The sequence below is a fragment of the Musca domestica genome, unplaced genomic scaffold (genome assembly GCF_030504385.1).
Source record: "Musca domestica strain aabys unplaced genomic scaffold, Musca_domestica.polishedcontigs.V.1.1 17, whole genome shotgun sequence".
Classification (NCBI taxonomy): domain Eukaryota; kingdom Metazoa; phylum Arthropoda; class Insecta; order Diptera; family Muscidae; genus Musca; species Musca domestica.
The window spans coordinates 6,223,550-6,243,481 of NW_026712230.1; the positions used below are offsets into that span (position 1 = coordinate 6,223,550).

At 35.2% G+C, this 19,932-nt stretch overlaps 1 protein-coding gene across 1 annotated transcript; it reads left to right on the forward strand.

Annotated features, from left to right (window-relative positions):
- Positions 1–20: 20 nt before the first annotated feature.
- On the forward strand, positions 21–14,426 carry LOC101895621 (uncharacterized). Its single transcript, XM_020038669.2, has 3 exons — positions 21–369; positions 4,056–5,068; positions 13,054–14,426. The coding sequence occupies exons 2-3, from the start codon at positions 4,366–4,368 to the stop codon at positions 14,304–14,306; spliced, it is 1,956 nt and encodes a 651-aa protein (XP_019894228.2). The 5' UTR covers positions 21–369; positions 4,056–4,365; the 3' UTR covers positions 14,307–14,426.
- The last annotated feature ends 5,506 nt before the right edge of the window (positions 14,427–19,932 follow it).

Here is a 19,932-nt window from a genome sequence, read left to right on the forward strand (position 1 = left end):
TAGAAAGATGAAGAAGAAGAAGAAATTGAACAGAAATTAACGGCCTTTTCATCATCGGTGGCAGAAAACATAACAAAACAAACAAAAAGACAGACAAAGAGATCCAACCAAAACTTAAGCCAGCCGAAGTGAAGCATCACAGCTTTAGTGGTGGTGGGCATGCAGACACCAAGCGGCACGGCTAACTATCTGCACTAGCCAAGCCATTGGCAACGACGATTGAGTTTTGACCAGAAATGGGGTTTGCAACAACCGAAGAACTGATTGAAATATCAGTTCAAACAAAGATGCTGACCGGTAATGAAGATAAACGCGCAATAATTCTGTTTTAACAGCCCCACACACGCTCGTCTACGAAACGCTTAAAGTGTAAGGAACGGAACAATTTCTTTCCAACTCCAACAAGTGTACAACAACGCACATCGCCATGGATTACACCATTTCAAATTGAAATTTAAGAAAAAGTCGTTAAGCCAATGCAAAAGTGTGTCTTGATATTGAAAAAAAAAAAAAAAAAATGAAATAAATTAATGAAACAATATACATAAATCAAATATAAAAATAACGTAAAAGCGAAAAGTTTTGCAATAAATGCTCGTACTTTCACAGGAAAATTGTTTAAAAAAACTGTTCCCCACTACTAAAGAAAATTGGCCTTTAATAAAATGTTAAAAAAATAACCGCGGGAATTGAGTCATTAAATTCTAAAATATAAACAACGTTGTGAAATGAAGAAATACCGAAAATTTGAGCAAATCAATGAGATTTCTAAGCAGTTTGTGTCCCTCCACTCTGACTGGACATACTTTATATATTATCTACTTTGAGGAAACAACAACATTTAGCTGCCGTTTAAAATAGAAAACCTGGGCCTCAATTCTTGTTCTATGAAAATGTGAAATTAAAAATTTTATAAAGGAAAGAAATGTCAAATGAAAAATTTTATAAAGGAAATATTTTTCATTTCATATTTTCATAGAAATAGAATCCAGCCCCTGCTCAACAAATTGCCGATAAAATAAGAAAAGCATTATGATCTGCAAATCTAGCTTGTCTTTTAACGGGGGAACAATCAAAACCATGACAAGTAAAAAAGCATATAAGTTCGGCAGGGCCGAACTTTTAATACCCTCCACCATTTCGAAGGAACTTAAAGAATTTCAAAAAAAAAAAAAAAAAAAAAAAAAATCGTAGACTACCACTTTAATGAAAACCGTCATATGAGGACTATACGAAGACGTGGACCTGCATACTAAAATTTTTGTCATAGGTTGTAATACCCATTAGGATCTTCCAGTACGAAATTTGAAATAATACCGGCTATAAGAAAATGTTTTACGAACTTAACCTGCCTACTGGTAAACTATGAATGTATGCAAAATTTTAGCATACATGCGTTCGAAAGATAGCGTATTACAACAGACAAACAGACGGAAATCGCTAGATCGTCTTCGAATTTTACGCTGATCCAGAATATATATACTTTGTAGGGTCTATTATGAATATTTCGGGGAGATACAAACGGAATGACAAAGTTAATATACCCCCCTTAGAATGGTGGAGGGTATAAAAATGCACTCAAGTCCCACAAATGACTTAGCTAAAAAGGTGTAGGTATTTTTTTTTCACTGAGGATCCCTTATCGTTGTTACTGACTTTAACCAACGCCCAGACAAATGACCGTAGTTAGAATCTTGAAATTTTCAATGAAGGTCAATTAGTGCTCACGTATGGACTGCGTAAGGACTGCAAACCGGTTCTGAACCGAACCAGTTTTTCAATAATGAACCGAAAATCGGTTCAGAAACAGCTATAGCTCCCATATATATGTTTCATCCGATTTGGTGTTTAAGCCTCTCACATTCGTAATATGCACTCCACAAGAATGATATTTGGTACCAGATATAAGATATAGCCCAGAAATAGCTGTTTGTAATTTTATCGAAATCGGTTCAGATTTGGATATAGCTCCCATATATATCTTCATCCGATTTCGGGTTAATTGTGCACCAAATGGCCGATATAAGTCCAAATGGACTGAATTTTAGTACATCGGACCAAATTCAGCCTAGAAGCAAGTATGTCAAATTTAGTGAAAATCGGTTCAGATATAGATATAGCAACCATATATATGTTTCATCCGATTTAGTGTTTTAGTCCCTTACATTCGTAATATTCACTCCACAACCGTAATATTTGGTACCAGGTATTAGATGGAGCACAGGAATAGCTGTTTTAAATTTTATCGAAATCGGTTCAGATTTGGATATAGCTCCCATATATATCTTTCATCCGATTTGGTCTTTAAGTCCCTCACATTCGTAATATGCACTCCACAGGAATGATATTTGGTACCAGATATCAGATAAAGCCCAAAAATAGTTGATTTTAATTGTATTAAAATCTGTTCCGATTTGGATATGCCTCCCAATAAGGTCATCCGATTTCGTGTTAATTGTGCATCAAATGGCCAATATCAGCCCAAATGGCATGAATTTTCGTACATAAGACCGAATTCCGTCTAGAAGCTAATACGTCAAATTTGGAGAAACCCGGTTCAGAGATAGCTATAGTTCGGAAAATGCACGATAGAATTAGATAGATTTCGATTTTGTACCAAATATCTCATAGAGCTCTGAAATGCCCTGTATAAACCTTTTTACGAGAGCTCTACTAAATATGCATAGTGGTGTAGGGTATCATATAGTCGGCCCCGCCCGACTTTTGAGCTTTGCTTACTGGTTTTCCCTCTGTTCTGGTTTTTATACCCTACACCACATGGTGGTCAGGGTATTATGTCTTTGTGCATTTGTTTGTAACAGGCAAAAGGAAACGAGATAGACCCATAGTTCCTTTAGATGATCTGCATAGACTCACTTTCTGAGTTGATTTATGTATATGAGTCCGTCTGTCCGTCCGTCCGTCTGTCCATGTATTTTTGTGAACAAAATGCAGGTCGCATTTATTATCCGATTGAGATGAAATTTTGCAAACAAAATTTATTTGGCTCAAGGACAAACCCTATTGAAATTGGAGATAATCGGTAAAAATTTAGATATAGCTCCCATATATATCTTCGTCCGATTTGCCTTTTATTGTGCACCAAACGTCTAATATCATACCGAATAGGCCTGAAATTAGGCCTGAAAATAAGTATGCCAAATTTGATCGAAATCGGTTCAGATATAGCAATAGCTTCCATATATATTGTTCATCCGATTTGTTATTTTTGCCCTCCGCAGCCGTAATATGCACTCTGTAACAACAATATTTGAGGAAATATATCAAATGCAGCTGAGAAATACCTTTGCTAAATTTTATCGATATCGGTTCAGATTTTGATATAGCTCCCATATATAACTTCGTCCGATTTACCTTTTATTGTGCACCAAAAGTCTATCCATCCAAATGGGATGGAATTTGGCACATACAACCGAATTGAGTCTAGAAGCTAGTATGCAAAATTTGGTAAAGATCGGTTCAGATAAAGCTATAGCTCCCATATATATTGTTCATCCGATTTTTTATATTTGTTACCCATAAATCTAAAAATATATCTAAATTTTGACCGATTATCTCCAATTTCAATAAGGTTCGTCCTTGGGCCAAACAAAAGATCTTTGCAACATTTCATCTGGATCGGGCAATAAATGCGACCTGTACTTTGTTTACAAAAATACATGGACGGACGGACAGACGGACGGACATGCATAAATCGACTCAGAATGTGATTCTATGCAGATCATCAAAAGGAAGTATGGGTCTATCTCGTTTCCTTCTGCCTGTTACAAACAAATGCACAAAGACATAACACCCTGACCACCTTGTGGTGTAGGGTATAAATAGATATTAAAACCGTTGTACTCATATCCCCGCGGATTCAAATGAGTAATATCAGGCAAGACAACAAAATGAACAAATGCTTTGGAAACTGTGTTTTTTCGCACAACACAATGACTTAAAAAATAAAATAAATGAACCGCAACGAATTAGATTCAATTTGAAATGGTGTAAACGTGAAAAACAATAACGCTGAAGATCGCATTCGAATGTAGTTGAAACTTCTTGAAAGAATCGAAACAAATAATGCTATGAACTGCGAAGAAGAAAATGAAATAAAAGGTGTAAAGCAAAATTAACAGAGTTTTATTTTTAATGTGTTACGGTCAGAAAGTGGAGCAGAGCTGATAGCCATTTTGCAAACCTGAACGTGCAAGCCAAGTGAAGAAAATTGAAGAGCAACAACAAGATAACAACAGTAATAAGAGAGAAAAAAAAAACATAATAATAATTTTTAATGATTAGCAAGTGTGCGATTCGCCTCTTCTCGAAACTCGAATTAGAACAAGAAACGAAAAATTGAAAATGTTCCAACAATATTCACTGCTGGTCACATACGCATGCATTTCCATTGTTGGTGTGGTCAGCATACAGGTGCCACTGCCTTTTTCCCATCTACCAGCATCAGCAGAACAGCAGCCGGAATCAACATCGGTAAAACCATCAACACTGCTCTTGCCACCAGGTTTTGATTCGCAAAATCCTCCGCTTCAACCAATGCTGTACCCATTTGTGGTTCCCACCACGGCCAAAGTGACACTTCCAACACGCAAGCCCATAGGACCCTTTATTACGCCTGGTTGGATACCGATATCAGCCAGTAGTAACAACATTCCTCCTCTACATCAAAGTTCTTCAACAAGTTCCACAACGCCCTCAGCACCCACCACAAGGACAACACCAACAACACCGTCCAGTAGTACAACATCACCAGCCTATTCTGGTCCTGTTTTGGAAGATCGCATTTCAAAATACGTTTTGACTAGCAATGAAAATGGTCCTGTATTCGAGTCAATCGTTTATGGCACTTGGAAGCCAGATCCGCCTTTGCAACCGGTTGCGGCGTTAAACACAACAACAACAACAACGACAAATACAAAAATACAGATGACCAACAATGGCAATCACAATGACAATATCATTGGCATCTTCGAGAATGCAGCTGCGGCATTGGCTGCTGCTGATCCTGCTGGAAAAGTTTCCAACAAAACCATCAATAGACAGCATGGTGAGTGGTGGTCATTTTTATTGCAGATATTTCTAGTTGTTATTGGTTTTCAATGTATTTTTTATGGTTTTTGTAATGTATGAAATCAGTTTCTAGAGACTTCCAGAGCCAGACTAGTTGTTTTCATTCATGATTTTTGGAAGATCATATGTTGAGAGAGCTTCACAATTCTCATTGAAAGGGTGCAAAATCTCGTAATTATTGTAGAAGGGGTTATAAATTCTGGAAAGAGTAAAAATAAATTTTTGCTGGTCTCAATAGTATTTATCCAGTCCAATCATTTTTGAACATCTTCTCACATCTCATTAGACGGATAGATGATTGACATAAAGTATTGGATACTTAAAACAAGTCGGAATGTATCACTAAATTTTTCTGATACCTGTGTAACCATGATCCATGGTATCTAACACAAAAACAGTTTAAATGTCCTTTAAAGACGTTTCTCAAAATTAGTTTGAATGTCTACCACTTTTAACCCAATTATATTGGAATAAAGTTTTTCGTCCGACATCCCGAGTTTACGGACCTGGTTCTAGTCGTCCGATTTTAATAATATAGTTTTCCTTTGAATATACATAGAACCTTTAACTTGGTTGGTCAGCGTAACCGGTGTGGTATACCTCAGTGTTGAAAATAAAAACTTTCTGTTAAAATCATAAAAATACCGAATATAGCCGTTATATTGGGTTCTATATTAAGACGTGGACCTGCATTGGCAACTTTTGTCATAAGCTATTACAATATTCAAATACGAAACTTGAAAAAAATCCGGTGAAGAATTTAGCTAAAATCATCAAAATAACGAATATTGAGAGGTACCGTTATATGGAGGCTATGCGAAGACGTAGGCCTGCATACGCAATTTTCTGTCACAGGCTGTAGTACCTATTATGAACTTCAAATACGAAATTGCAAACCCGGACCTGCACAGTCTGTAGTTCTCATTACGAACTCTAAATACGAAATTTGAAACAACTCCGGTGAATAATGTCACTAGTTTCATCAAAATACCGAAAATTAGGAGGCACCGTTATATGGAGGCTATATGAATACGTGGACCTACATACGCAATTTTTGGCATAGGCTGTTGTGCCTATTGCGAATCCTAACCACGAAATTTGAAACAATTCCTGTTAAAAAACGATAACGATACGATAAAAACGATACGATATCGTGGACCTATATACATTTCTCTTTCAGGAAGTAACATACTTAGAAGGAGCTCAGACAATTTCACTGAAAATTTTGGCTGCAATCATCAAAACACTGAGTATAGAGGGCACCGTTATATATCATGGACTGATCTTCGACAAAATACCGATCTGTGCAAAATTTAAATTCTCTGATCAAGAATATACAGGGTGAGATAAATACTGCAACAAAGTCAAACGCCATAATTTTTACATTTCTTTAAATTTTATTGAATGAAAGCAAAAATGTCAGAAATAGCTTCAAATTGAAGAATACGTTTAGATTTGTTCGAATTGGTCACCTTTGGCGCGAATTATGGCCTCAAAACGGCCAATGAAACCGTCACACGCTGCCCGAATGTTTTTCTGCGGTATTTTGGCCCGTTCCCGTCGAAGCGCTTGCTTGAGGTGATCGACACTTTGGTATTTTTTAGTGCTAACCTTGCTTTCCAAAATACTCCAGACACAATAGTCCAACGGATTGGTATCCGGCCATGAACCTCATTTTGAAACCATACTTGGGTGTCTCGTGCTGAGTGCTATTGTGCTGAGTCCTGTTGGAATGTCCAAGGTCTGCGGCCAAAATGTTTGCGTGCCGAAGGCCTTAATATACCCTCCAGAATATTTTCGCGATAATATTCGCCATTTACTCTGACGGTCGATTAATACGAGCGGAGAGCGACCATCGGCTGTTATGGCGGCCCACACCATCACGATGACCGGCGCTTGAGTTCTGGTGGCCAACCGAAGGTGCACATTTTCAGCTGACCTCTTTGGCAAGTAAATACGATCATTTTGTTTGTTTACAAACTGCTGGGCAAAGAATGTTTTCTCTTATATGAATTTTCGGCCGAATTCGTGTATTTGATGCACCAAACTCGCTATATATTTGCCAAATTTGAATGAAGTAGGGAATGTGTGACAGAATTTGATATAAAATAAATTTTGGCAATTTTGTAGACCCACCACGCCTTTACAATGGTATTAGGCTAACAGTAAAAAAAGTGTAAAAAGGAAGTGTGTAGGTTCAAATCTATTTCTACCTCGAATCACTCTAAAACTCTAAAAAAATGCAGTTTCTTGTACGCTTGGCATTTGCTATGACAACTAATATATCCTAAGGACAAACTCTTAGTGTATGAGCACTGAATTTGACAAGTTCCTGCTTTTCCCATTGTTAGCTGTAACTTGCAAGTTTCCCCAGACCGAGCGAAGGAAAAACAAATAGACATTTCCTGAATCAAAACCAAATAGACATTGTAACATTTTTAAATAAAAACAAAATAAATTCAAGAATATAAAAAACTTATTTATTGTAATGCTACAGGACAATACAATAAGTAAGTTTTTTATATTCATTGAATTATCAATTATGTTTAGATTTTAATACACATAGTTCATTTATATAATGATATTTGCAGCTAAAAACAAGTTGCATGATTTTGGTCATTACAAGGGTTACTTAAAATAAATAAAATTCAAAGAAGTACTTACTTCAGAGTAATTTGGAATCATTTGTAAGACTTATCGCTCTTTATCAAAATTATTTAGAACCAGATCAAAAATCAAATTTTTATACACTCAGTCATATCATTTGATACGGCCAAAACGAGCCTAGTTGAAATAACGGTTTTAGACCATAGGTCTCTTTGGACCAAATCCGTTTCAGGACATTTGGAGTCGATCTAGCGATGTCCGTCCGTCCGTTTGTCTGCTGTCTGGCTGGGGCGCACTATAACTCTTGAAGGGAGTATCCGATTTGATTCAAATTTGGTACATCGTAATATTATTGTCAAATTTAGATCGAGTTCGGAGACGGGCAATATTGGTTAACCTCTTCTGGTACATTCCCCACAACAGGAATACATTTTCAAAAAAAAAAAAAACAAGTAAGCAAAGGCTATAGTCGTGCTGGGCCGACCATGTGATACCCTACAACATGTTAGAAGCCCCCTTATGTCCAAATCCATTTTAAAAGATTTCGCTTTTGAATTTATGTCACGAAGCACTGCCTAGATATTACCGTTAGCATTTTGACCATTGACATTTGTCCAATATTTACGCACTCCGTCGAGTTATTAGTTGTTGTGGTCCATTTTACAGCTAAATATAATCCAAAGGTCAACAAAAATGCTAGACTTCTTCGCTGTCCTTAACTCTCTTCTAAGGTGTGTCGATTGGCTTCAATTGAGTTATCAGGATTTTTTTTCTGTTTTTGGTTCAGTTTTATATAATATTTTGCGATCATCTACATAAGAGGTCCCTCTTTATCTCCAAATTAAGAGTCATCTATATAATTTGCTTGTCTACGATATTTGGGTATATTCGTCAACGAAATCAGAATAAAAAAGCCAGATGTTCGCATTTTGTGTATTTCGGATACCGCCTGCAAGTAATGTTCTTATTTTTTCACACAAGAGTAGTGGTCGATTCTACCCGCTGTCCTAAACTCTAACTTCGTACGATATTTAGTGTCCTTTGGTTTCTATTTGTGACCTTTATAATGGCTGCAAAATCAGGAAGATTTTTAATTGTTGGTCCATTTCAACTCCTAATTATATTGCGGACATCTTTGAAAACAATTGGCCTAGCCCTTCTGAGCCTAACCCTACCTTTGTGAAAATTTTCGTGAGGATCGGACGATAATTGCAATCTGTATATAATAACCCCAACCTGTGTTGTAAATTGAAAAAATGTTACAAAATGTATACATCAATATTATAAGTCAAATTGAAAAAATAGCATGCGATAAAAAATATGAAAAAATGTCACAAAATACAACAAAATCTATATTAACATCATTACTGGTATCTTTTAATACGATTTAGATTTTATACTTTTATGCCAAGAGGGCCCTATGCCCACTTTCATTCTAAATTTTGTGAAGATCGGGCCATAATTGCGACCTGTGAAGTGATTACAAATTAACATGGGCAGACGGACGGACGGACATACATAGCTAGATCGTCTCAGCTCGGCGAGATAGGAAGATCCCTACTTACTTTCCTATGTGGGAAACCAATATTTCGAGGTGTTACATAATTTTTGGCCCAATCAAACCTATAATACACCCAACACATAGTGTTGTAGGGTATAAACAGTAAGGAAATTTAAAAGTCGAGCGGGCCCATAACGTTTGTCCCGCTGCATATGCATATTTAGTAGAGCTTCCGTAAAAAAATAATTTATTTCCACATTTGGCTTTAGAACAGTTATAGCTTACTATAGAGTGCATGATATCACTTGGAGGAGGATTATATTAAAAAGATATATATATCGGAGCCGAGTTGCATGGCTTTTAGCCATTATTTGCACAATAAACATGAAATCGGATTAATATTATAATATTAATTAATAATATAAATATTATCTCCCATATATATCCGAATCTTTGTCGTTCTCGACAAAATTTGGCAAAGGTGTTTCCGAGCTTTATAACATATCTGGTGCCAAATATCATTGTTGTCGAATGCATATTACGGATGTGAGGGACTTAAAAACACCAAATCGGGTGACACATGTATATGGGAGCTATAGCTATATCTGAACCGATTTCTTCGAATTTTATGTACTTGCTACTAGTCTGAATTCGGTCGGATGTGCCAAAATTCAGGTCATTAGGACTGATATTGGCCATTTGGTGCTTCTCAAATTTAGGATATATGTATATGGGAGCTATATTCAAATCTGACAAAATTGGATACACTTATTTCGGAATACCAAATATCATTCTTCTCTAGGGCATATTAAGCATGTAAGGGACTTAAAACCCCAAATCGGATGAATGGTATATATAGCTATATCTGAACCGATTTTCTCCAATTTTTTTTACATACTTCTAGACTGAATTCGGTGGGATGTACCAAAATACAGGTCATTTGGGCTTATATTAGCCATCCGGTACCAAATATCATTCTTCTCTAGGGCATATTAAGCATGTGAGAGACTTAAAACCCCAAATCGGATGAATGGTATATATAGCTATAGCTATATCTGAACCGATTTTCTCCAATTTTTTTTACATACTTCTAGACTGAATTCGGTGTGATGTACCAAAATACAGGTCATTTGGACTTATATTAGCCATTAGGTGCGCAATTTACCCGCAATAGGTAGGACATATGGGAGCTATATCAAAATCTGATCCGATTATTACCAATATCAATAGAGTTCGTTCTTGTTTGCAAAATTTCATCTCAATCGGATAATATATGCGACCTGCATTTTGTTCACAGGAATACATACATAAATCGTCTCAAAAAGTGATTCCATGAAGATCCTCAAAAGTAACTATGGGTCTATCCCGCTTCTTTCTTCCTATTACAAGCAAATGCACAAAGACATAATACCCTTACCACTATGTGCTGTAGGTTATAAATAATTTACTGCACAGAAAGAGATAGGACAATCCAACATTGCTCAAACTTTGCAATCCTAATATTTACATCAGTGTTAAGTCAGGTGCGAAAGTTGAAAATATCAGTATACTCCATCAAGTACCTCTCCCACAAAGGGAAAAGTTTTAAATATTCATGAAGCTCATACAACGCGAAGTTAACATCCGATTCAATTCAAGCTTGGCACATCTCAATATTTCTATCAACACGAGATCTGTTATTAAGATGGTAGAGACCGGACCGTCCCTCCTGTACCTCAGCCACAAAGGCTCACAATTTTCAATACTTTAATCTAAATATGGCATTTATGATTTCGCATAAAATTTGATTAAATGTTTGATTTTCTTGTAATTTTGCCCATACCAATATTTGTATCTGTATTAGATGAAGTATGGAAATAGAATACTTCGATCGACTATATCTGGAACCATACGCACATTTTAAGATTTTCAAAAAATTATCACATATCCCATTTAAAGATAATAACAAAACTCGCAAGTCGTAACATTTATATCGGAACCTACTCCATAGAGGGTCAACAATTTGAATAATCATAACAGAAGTCAAAATATGTTTAAATATTAGAGCATTGGTTGAGGGTATACTTCTGTCGGCAAAACCTACTGATACTTTTTATACCCTCCACCATAGTAATACACATTTTAGACCTTGATCAGCATAAAATTCTATGTCGATTTTGCGATGTCCGTCCGTCTGTCCGTCTGTGGAATCACTCTAGCTTCCGAACAAATTGAAGTAGATTGATAAAATTTTACTCAAATGTATGTCTGCAGGACTTTTGGTATTGAAAATGGACCATGTATGTCCACGTTTTGGTATAGCCCCCATATAACGGTACCTCCCAATATTCGGTATTTTAATGATTTTATGGAGATTTTTCACCAGAGTTGTTTCAAATTTTCGTATTTGAAGTTCGTGAAGGATACTACATCCTAAGATAGAACATTGTCTGTACAGGTCCACGTCTTCGTATAACCTCCTGATATTCGGTATTTTGATGAGTTTAGCGAATTTATTCACCGGAATTGTTTAAAATTCGGCATTTAAAGTTGGTTAGGATACTACAGCCCCCATATAACGGTACCTTCCGATATTCGGTATTTTAATGATTTTATGGAGATTTTTCACCAGAGTTGTTTCAAATTTTCGTATTTGAAGTTCGTGAAGGATACTACATCCTAAGATAGAACATTGTCTGTACAGGTCCACGTCTTCGTATAACCTCCTGATATTCGGTATTTTGATGAGTTTAGCGAATTTATTCACCGGAATTGTTTCAAATTTGGTATTTGAGGTTCGTAATGGATAATACAGCCTAAGACAGAAAATTGTCTGTGCAGGTCCACGTCTTCGTATAGGCCCCATGTAACGGTACCTCCCGATATTTGGTATTTTGATTTTATCGAAATTATAACCGTCTTTTTTTAAGTTTTGCATTTAAATATTTTAATGTCTTATGACAAATGTTATCTATGCAGGTTTATGTCGTCGTGTAGACCCTAATATAACAGATACATTTGGTATTTTTAAGACTGTAACAGAATTTTTAACGGATTTTATTGTTTTTGAGAATTGCTAAATTCGTTCCAAATGGTGGAGGGTATTCAAAGTTCGGCCCGGCCGAACTTACAGCTTTTTTACTTGTAATCTTCTAACTTCTTTATGTGGAACTTTGGGGATAAGTGATTTCGAAAATGGGTTCTGTCGGTCTATGTTTTGATATTTTCTTCTTATAACGATACGCTTCAATTTTGGTGTTTTGATGAAGTCCATTAACAATTCTAACTAATCCGAAGCAATTTGAAATTATGTGTTCTCTGTGGGGATGAGCTTTTTCGCTCAGATGGTACTAAAATGCACACATGCTTAAATTTTTTGTTCCACACACTTAGAAACTGAAGAACCAAATTATTGCCAAATCCGGGAAAAATGTTGCTGTAAATTTAAATGCATATCGAAGTTAGTTCCATTAACAAATCTGGAATCCTACAGTGGTTTCTTATAATTAAAAATGTCTAAAATTTTCTATTCTATCTTAAATGAGGATCCACAGATTTGGTTTTGGAGGAGAATGCTAGAGCCAACTCTCCAATATTTACTTATATTGTTTCATAGCCTATTATAGTTCCGTCTTTGTTAGGGGTGAAAAAGTATGTTTAAAATGGGACTATAATGGTTCAAAAATACTCCCATGCGCATTTTTCTGATCCAAGGCTGCCGTTTGTGTTATAGAGTTTTTTTTAATTAAAAATATCTCTTTTTGTCGTTGTAATATTGTTCATTTATTCTAAAATCGGTAAAAAATTAATATATATTTTTTTATTAAAACAACTAAATTTATTATATTTATTTTGTTTTGTTGTTTTCTTTCTAGGTGGCTTCATTGACAACAAACAACCGAAACCCATAAAATTTGAGAATGATTCATTTGAAAAGTCGCTATCGTCTTCTTTGAAACAAAAGCCTTCCAAAGAATCCACAGAGAATGTAGAACAAAAGCTTAGATCTTCTACCAAAAATCTTAAAAAACAAGGTCGTCAAAAGATACGCACCAATTTGTCAAGCTCAACGGCAACACCGTCATCTACAACAATGGCCACAACAACGTCGACATTTCCAGCCAACCATCAATTTTCCTCGGAGAACACAGAACAAAGTGTGACAATCCCAATCGATGGTAAAAAAGTCGACGGAAATGTGCCACCAGTGGAGGTGGTTAGACAGATTAATGACACCATAGAAATAAAGTACAATCATAAACAAAGCTCGAGGCATTCCATTGAGGTGACACCAGATGAGCAGTACAATAAGCATCGGCAGCAGCAGCAACAGCAGCATCATCATAATCATCGTCCTACCCATGATGATGAAGATGCAAGTAATGATGATGATGATGAGGGTGTTGGAAAAAATGGAGATTATGATGACATAGAGGTGGAGACAAGACAAGCACCCACAGCGAACTCTGCACCTCAGTTACAGGAGGATGAAGATATCAGTGTAATACGCATGAATTGGCCAACGGATTTTATGGATACACCCCTGTCTTCGGTTATATCAACGGAACGGTCACCAGAAGAGAATGACTCGGATCTTACGGTGGAACAAAGCACCGAGAGTCATTCCGCAGAATTACCCTTAACATTGACTGCATTAAATATACCACCCTCTTTGTGGCCCAAATTGCCGGGCAATATAACAAAGTTGGGTTCCCCCTATGCAACCGAGAACTCCCTCGAGGAACCAGCGATTTGTGTACCCATAACTGTGCGGGAGTTCAATATGATGAACTCCAATGAGGTTGTCAACATTGAAAGGGTCTTTTGCTTTCCCATGCCCAGCGGCATAAACCTGGGTAAGGAGATGTACATTGCAAGACCTGTCACCAGAAGCACCACCACCACCACCACCACCACTACCACACGAAGCAGCAGCATAAACCGGCAACACTACAGCAACAGTGCCAATCCAGTGATTCGAGCCAGTGTTCAAAATTATGAAGAATATTTCGATTCACATTCGGCGAATTCATCAACAAATCTACAAAGTCAATTAAATTTATGTTGTTATTGTATTTTAGTTTTATTTTTAAGATTATTTATTATTACTATTATTAAATGTGAATAGCAGTTATTCCCCTCATCCACACCATTTCGAAACTGTATTTATTTATTGATTTTGGAAAGCTCATTTTCATTGTATATTTAAAACTCAGGTTAAAAACAAAAACAAAACAACACACAGTTATGCTGCAATAAAAGAAAACAAGAGATACAAAGATGTGACATTCGGTGTCAAAAGAGATGAATTTATATTTTCCCTTGTCCTGAAATTCTGAGGCGACACTTGTCCCATCAACTACCCAAAAAGTACTTTCCAATAAATGTAGTGATGCACAGAATAATAAGTCAGTTATCCTAATGACTAAATTTCTTGGCACGATATTCTTGTTTAAACATCTGACAGCTCGGAATTATTAAATGTGGAACTATAAATTTAAACGAGTAACAAAAAGAAAAAAATTAGGGCAAACTAGACTACGAACATTTTGCAGGGTATTCGCACCGAATATACATTTATATTAAGAATTTGTGTGAAGTAAATCATATAAGCTATGACCGTTATTGAGTACTTATTTCAGCATAAGATTGGTTTAAGTTTGAGTTTCGAAATGTGAGTTTTACTCTAAACTCGATCGAGCGGAATACTCAATAAATTTATATCCTTAGCTATGTGGCTACGACCAAAACGTAATTCATCGTAATAACGGGTTTCTTTGAACCAAATTCGTTTCAGGACATTTGGTGTCCGTCAGTCTATCTGGCTGGTGCGCACAATGACTCTCGAAGGGATTATTCGATATCTAAGTTTGATCGTTCCAATCCTTCTGGTACCATTTCGTGTCAGGTGAACGGTTAAAGAGGATAAGGGTCGATGTAAGGAGGTAGTGTTGGAAGTGTGTACTCATGTATACGAAAAGTACTAAACGGTATTAAATTGGCTATATGATTGGGATATGGAGGTAGTTTTCGAAATTTGCACTTATGCGCATGAAAATAACTAAATGGTACTAAATTCGGTACAATTTCGATTTGGGTAAACCGATAGAGCTGGAATGCTGAGATTTAGAAATAAGATTAATGTTACATTGTAGGATTGGGGTAAGTAGAAAATTTTGGAAATTCGTATTTATTTCGGCGAAACGATAGGAAACCGAAAAAAAAAAAGATTTTCATGGTATTGTGTGATTGATAATAAAATAATCTTCTATATCTATAAAAGAGGAAAATGTTTGTATGTTTGTTTGTTTGTTTGTTTGTAATTTATGGACTCGAAACCCGCTGAATAGATTTTCCTGAAAATTTCCATATATACTGCAACATCGCCTGAAAGTAACATAGGCTATATACATTTTTGAATTTCCACTTGGAACTGGAGATATAGCATCAGAATCGGAGGTACCTCCCAAAAATTTTGATTTTATATGCACATATCTATTGATTGGTTGAAGATACAGTCTCCAAATTTGGAATACGTAACGGAATTTGGAACAAAAGTAAGTTTGAAAAATTATATTGTAATCGGTTCAGATTTGGATATAGCTCCCATATATATTTTCGACCGATTTCGCTCATTTGATGCCTCAAACACAATATGAATGTTTGATTCCAATGAAATTTGGAATATGTGATGGGATTTGATGCGAAAATAAATTTGTCAAATTATATTGAAATTCTTTCAGATTTGGATATAGCTCCCATATATATTTTCGGCCGATTTCAAGCATTTGATGAACCAAACACGCTATATATCCCCCATTTCAATGAAATTTGAAACGTGTGATAGATTTTATCTAAAAAATTGATTTCCCAAATTATATTGAAATCGGTTCAGATTTGGATATAGCTCCCACATACATTTTCGGCCGATTTCATGTATTTGGTGGACCAAACACGCTATGTATTTCCAATTGTAATGAAATTTAAAATAAGTAACGGAATTGGGAGCCAAAATGAATTTGTCAAATTAAATTGAAATCGGTTCAGATTTGGATATAGCTCCCATATATATTCGACCGATTTCATGTATTTGATACACCAAACACGCTATGAATCTCTAATTTCAATAATATATATATATTTTTTTCGACCGATTTCGTTCATTTGATGCCTCAAACACAATATGAAGGTTCGATTCCAATGAAATTTGGAATGTGTGACGGGATTTGGTCCGAAAATAAATTTGTCAATTTATATTGAAATCGGTCCAGATTTGGATATAGCTCCCATATATATTTTCGGCCGATTTCAAGCATTTGATGCACCAAACACGCTATGTATCTCTAATTTCAATGAAATTTGGAATGTGTAGCGGAAATTAAAACAAATATACATTTGTCAAATTATATTAAAATCGGTTCAGATTTGGATATAGCTCTCATATATATTTTCGACCGATTTCATCTATTTTATGCACCATACACGATATGTATGTTCGATTCCAAAGAAATTTGGAATATGTAACGGGATTTTGATTTGAAAATAAATTAGTCAAATTATATTAAAATCGGTTCAGATTTGGATATAGCTCCCATATATATTTTCCGCCGATTTCACATATTTGATGCACAAAACACGATACGTATTTCCGATTCCAACGAAATTCGGCATGAGTGGCTAAATTTGGTACAAAAATAAATTTGACAAATTATATTCAAATACGCTCAGATGTGATTATAGCTCCCATTTATATACTCAGCCGATTTCGCACATTTGATGCACCCAAAGCGAGAGAGACAAAATCTGGCACCAGAAAAAATTGCCAAATTATATTGAAATCAGTTGAGGTTTGGATATAGCTAACATATATTTCGGCCGATTTCATACATGTTATGCACCAAACATAATATATATGACCGATACCAATGAAATTCAGAATGTGTGGCGGAATTTGGTTACAATAATAAATGTGACAAATGAATTGGAAATAAGTTAAGATTTGGATATAGCTCCCATATATATATTATCGGCCGATTTCACATATTTGACGCAACAATTTCAATGAAATATAAAAGGTGGCGGACTTTGGTGTAAAAGTAATTTTTTTAAAATTATATTTAAATCGGATCAGATTGGGATATGATTTTAATAAGAACCAGTGACCCACAACGCCTTAGGCTAACACTAAAAAACAACACAACAATTGATTTGAAATACGCTTATTACGGCGAAGTATGTTGCTATCTCGAATTCACTAATTGCAATAGAAATGCCACTCAACTTCAAAAGATTGCAGTTTACTGCACGCTTGGTATTTGCTATGAAATAAATAAATTCGAAGGACAAACCCTTCGTGTATCTATGTCATGTTACTGCTTTTTTAATGGTTTTGGTTATTTACGCATTAAAGTAGTGAAATAATTTTTTTTAATTTTTATTTATTTTTTTTTTTTTAACCAACATATATTCGTAAATAAAATTTTGAATGCATATAAAATCAAAAGGGGAAGCGAAGCGCACCGGGTTCAGCTAGTTATATATAATTTGGATTTGTGTTAATCCTGAAATCCTGAAATTTGGAATTAGGATTACTATTAAAGTGTACATTGGGGATATAACTATTTGGTATAATTTGAATTAGGGTGAACCGATAAGGCTGTAATCCTGGAAATTGAACTTGAGTCTTCTGTTGGAGCATAGGATTTGGTTATGCAGTAATTTTTGGAAAATCGTAATTATGTATACAAAATGGTACTAAATTTGGTAAAAATTGGATTGGGAGATCCTATAGAGCTGATGTCCTGAAATTTGAAATTATTTTTGGAAATAAGTACTTCAACAGTACAAAAGTAATAAATGGTACAAAATTAAGTATTGTTGCACGGATAGAGTTAGAATTTTGGTGTTGGGGTTAGAATTGACGTGTCGATTTACGAAAAGTGCCAGATGGTACTAAAATTTTAATTATTGGTGTGTAGGGTTGAGAATGAATAAAAAGTACCAAATAACATTAAATTTGGTACCATTTATACCATTTATGTACCATTTATGGGAGCAATAAACTTACAAGAATTCTCATTTTTGTTTCTCTGTTTTTTGTGAAAACAACATAATATGTTTCAAAAGGTTTCAATATTTCCAAATTCGCGAACGAAGTAGCGGGCATGTGCTATCTATCTGGTAATTCACGCTCAATTCAACATTTTCCGTAAATTATCTCATATGAAGTGGGGCAAGTGAATGATATAGTCGAAATCTGGGATGTTGTCATATTTATATGAGACTTAGGTCAGATATTAAATGGAAAATATTGGCCCACTTCTTCGAAACCTCTTCCATTAAGGGTCAACAATTTGAATAATCATTACAATACCTTTTAACTTGTTCTATACCACTCGAGTAGTATACCAATCGAGTATGCTTTACTCTTTATATTCAGTGGAATCTAATAGGGATCATGATTTTAGTTAAATTTTTCAATGGAATTGTCTAAAAATCCGTAGCTCCACGATATCGTATAGCTCACATACAACGGTACACCCCCCCCCCCCCCCCCCCCCCTTATATTCGATATTTTGACGATTATTTACCGGAGTTATATAAAATTTTCTATTTTGAATTCGTAATCTTCATATACATACGGTACATTATTCATCGGAGTTGCTTTAAATTTCGTATTATGGGTTCGTAATGGGAACTACAGTCTATGACACCTCCCCATATTCGGTATTTGGTTTATTTTAGGTACAATATTGACTGAAATTGTTTGAAACTGTGACAAAAAATATTCTATGCAGGTCCAGGTTTTCGTATAGTCCCGATATAATGGGATATATATAGGGAGGTTCTATACTCGGTATTTTGACCGGATAATTTTTTCAAGTTTCGTATTTGAATACACATTGTAATGCTTATGACAAAAGTTGCCGGTATTTATAAATTTTAACAAATTTTTAAGGGATTTTATTTATTATTTTTTTTTTTTTGAAAAATTTCAAATTCGTTCCAAAGTTCGTCCCGGCCGAACTTACTTTTTTTATTTGTTAAATTTTCACTGTTGTCAGTATAAAATTAATTATAATAAATTCAAACACCTCTTATTTGTAATTGTCGGCATTTTATGTTCCTCTAGTCAACATACCGAATTTTTTGTAAGGCAATAATATTATATTGAATTTAATGAAAATTTCGATTTTTAGTAAATACATCAATCCTCTAATCTAATGGTTGACGAGATTTCAGTTTTAAAATATGGCTGATAGTGTACAGAGTGAGATGAAAAAACTGCAAACACTGTCTTGTCATTTACTCAGAAAATACTTTCCAATAACTTTGGTGGATATGATGGAATAATAAGTTAGTTTCTATTCGACTGCAAGGCAGAACCTTAAAATTTTGCACAAGAGTGACTACAGGTGCCAATATGTGGATTATGACGGATTCATTTGCTCTGTGAGAACTAAACAGTTCTCCAGTAGGTACGGAAATTATATTCAAAGTTCGCATACCCCAATTTTATGATTTTCAATAATTACAACGCTCATAAAATTTAAAATGAGCCTACCATTCTTTTCAAATTTGCCACATCCCAATATTTCTACCAACACAAGATGTGATATGAATATGGAATTTATTGGTCATATTTTTCTAAAACCTACTCAACAAACGGGTCTACATTTTCAATCATTACTCTGTGCAACACAGACGATTATGAAAGTAGAGCTAAAAAGAAAAGCGTGTACCAGCGTTTTAAA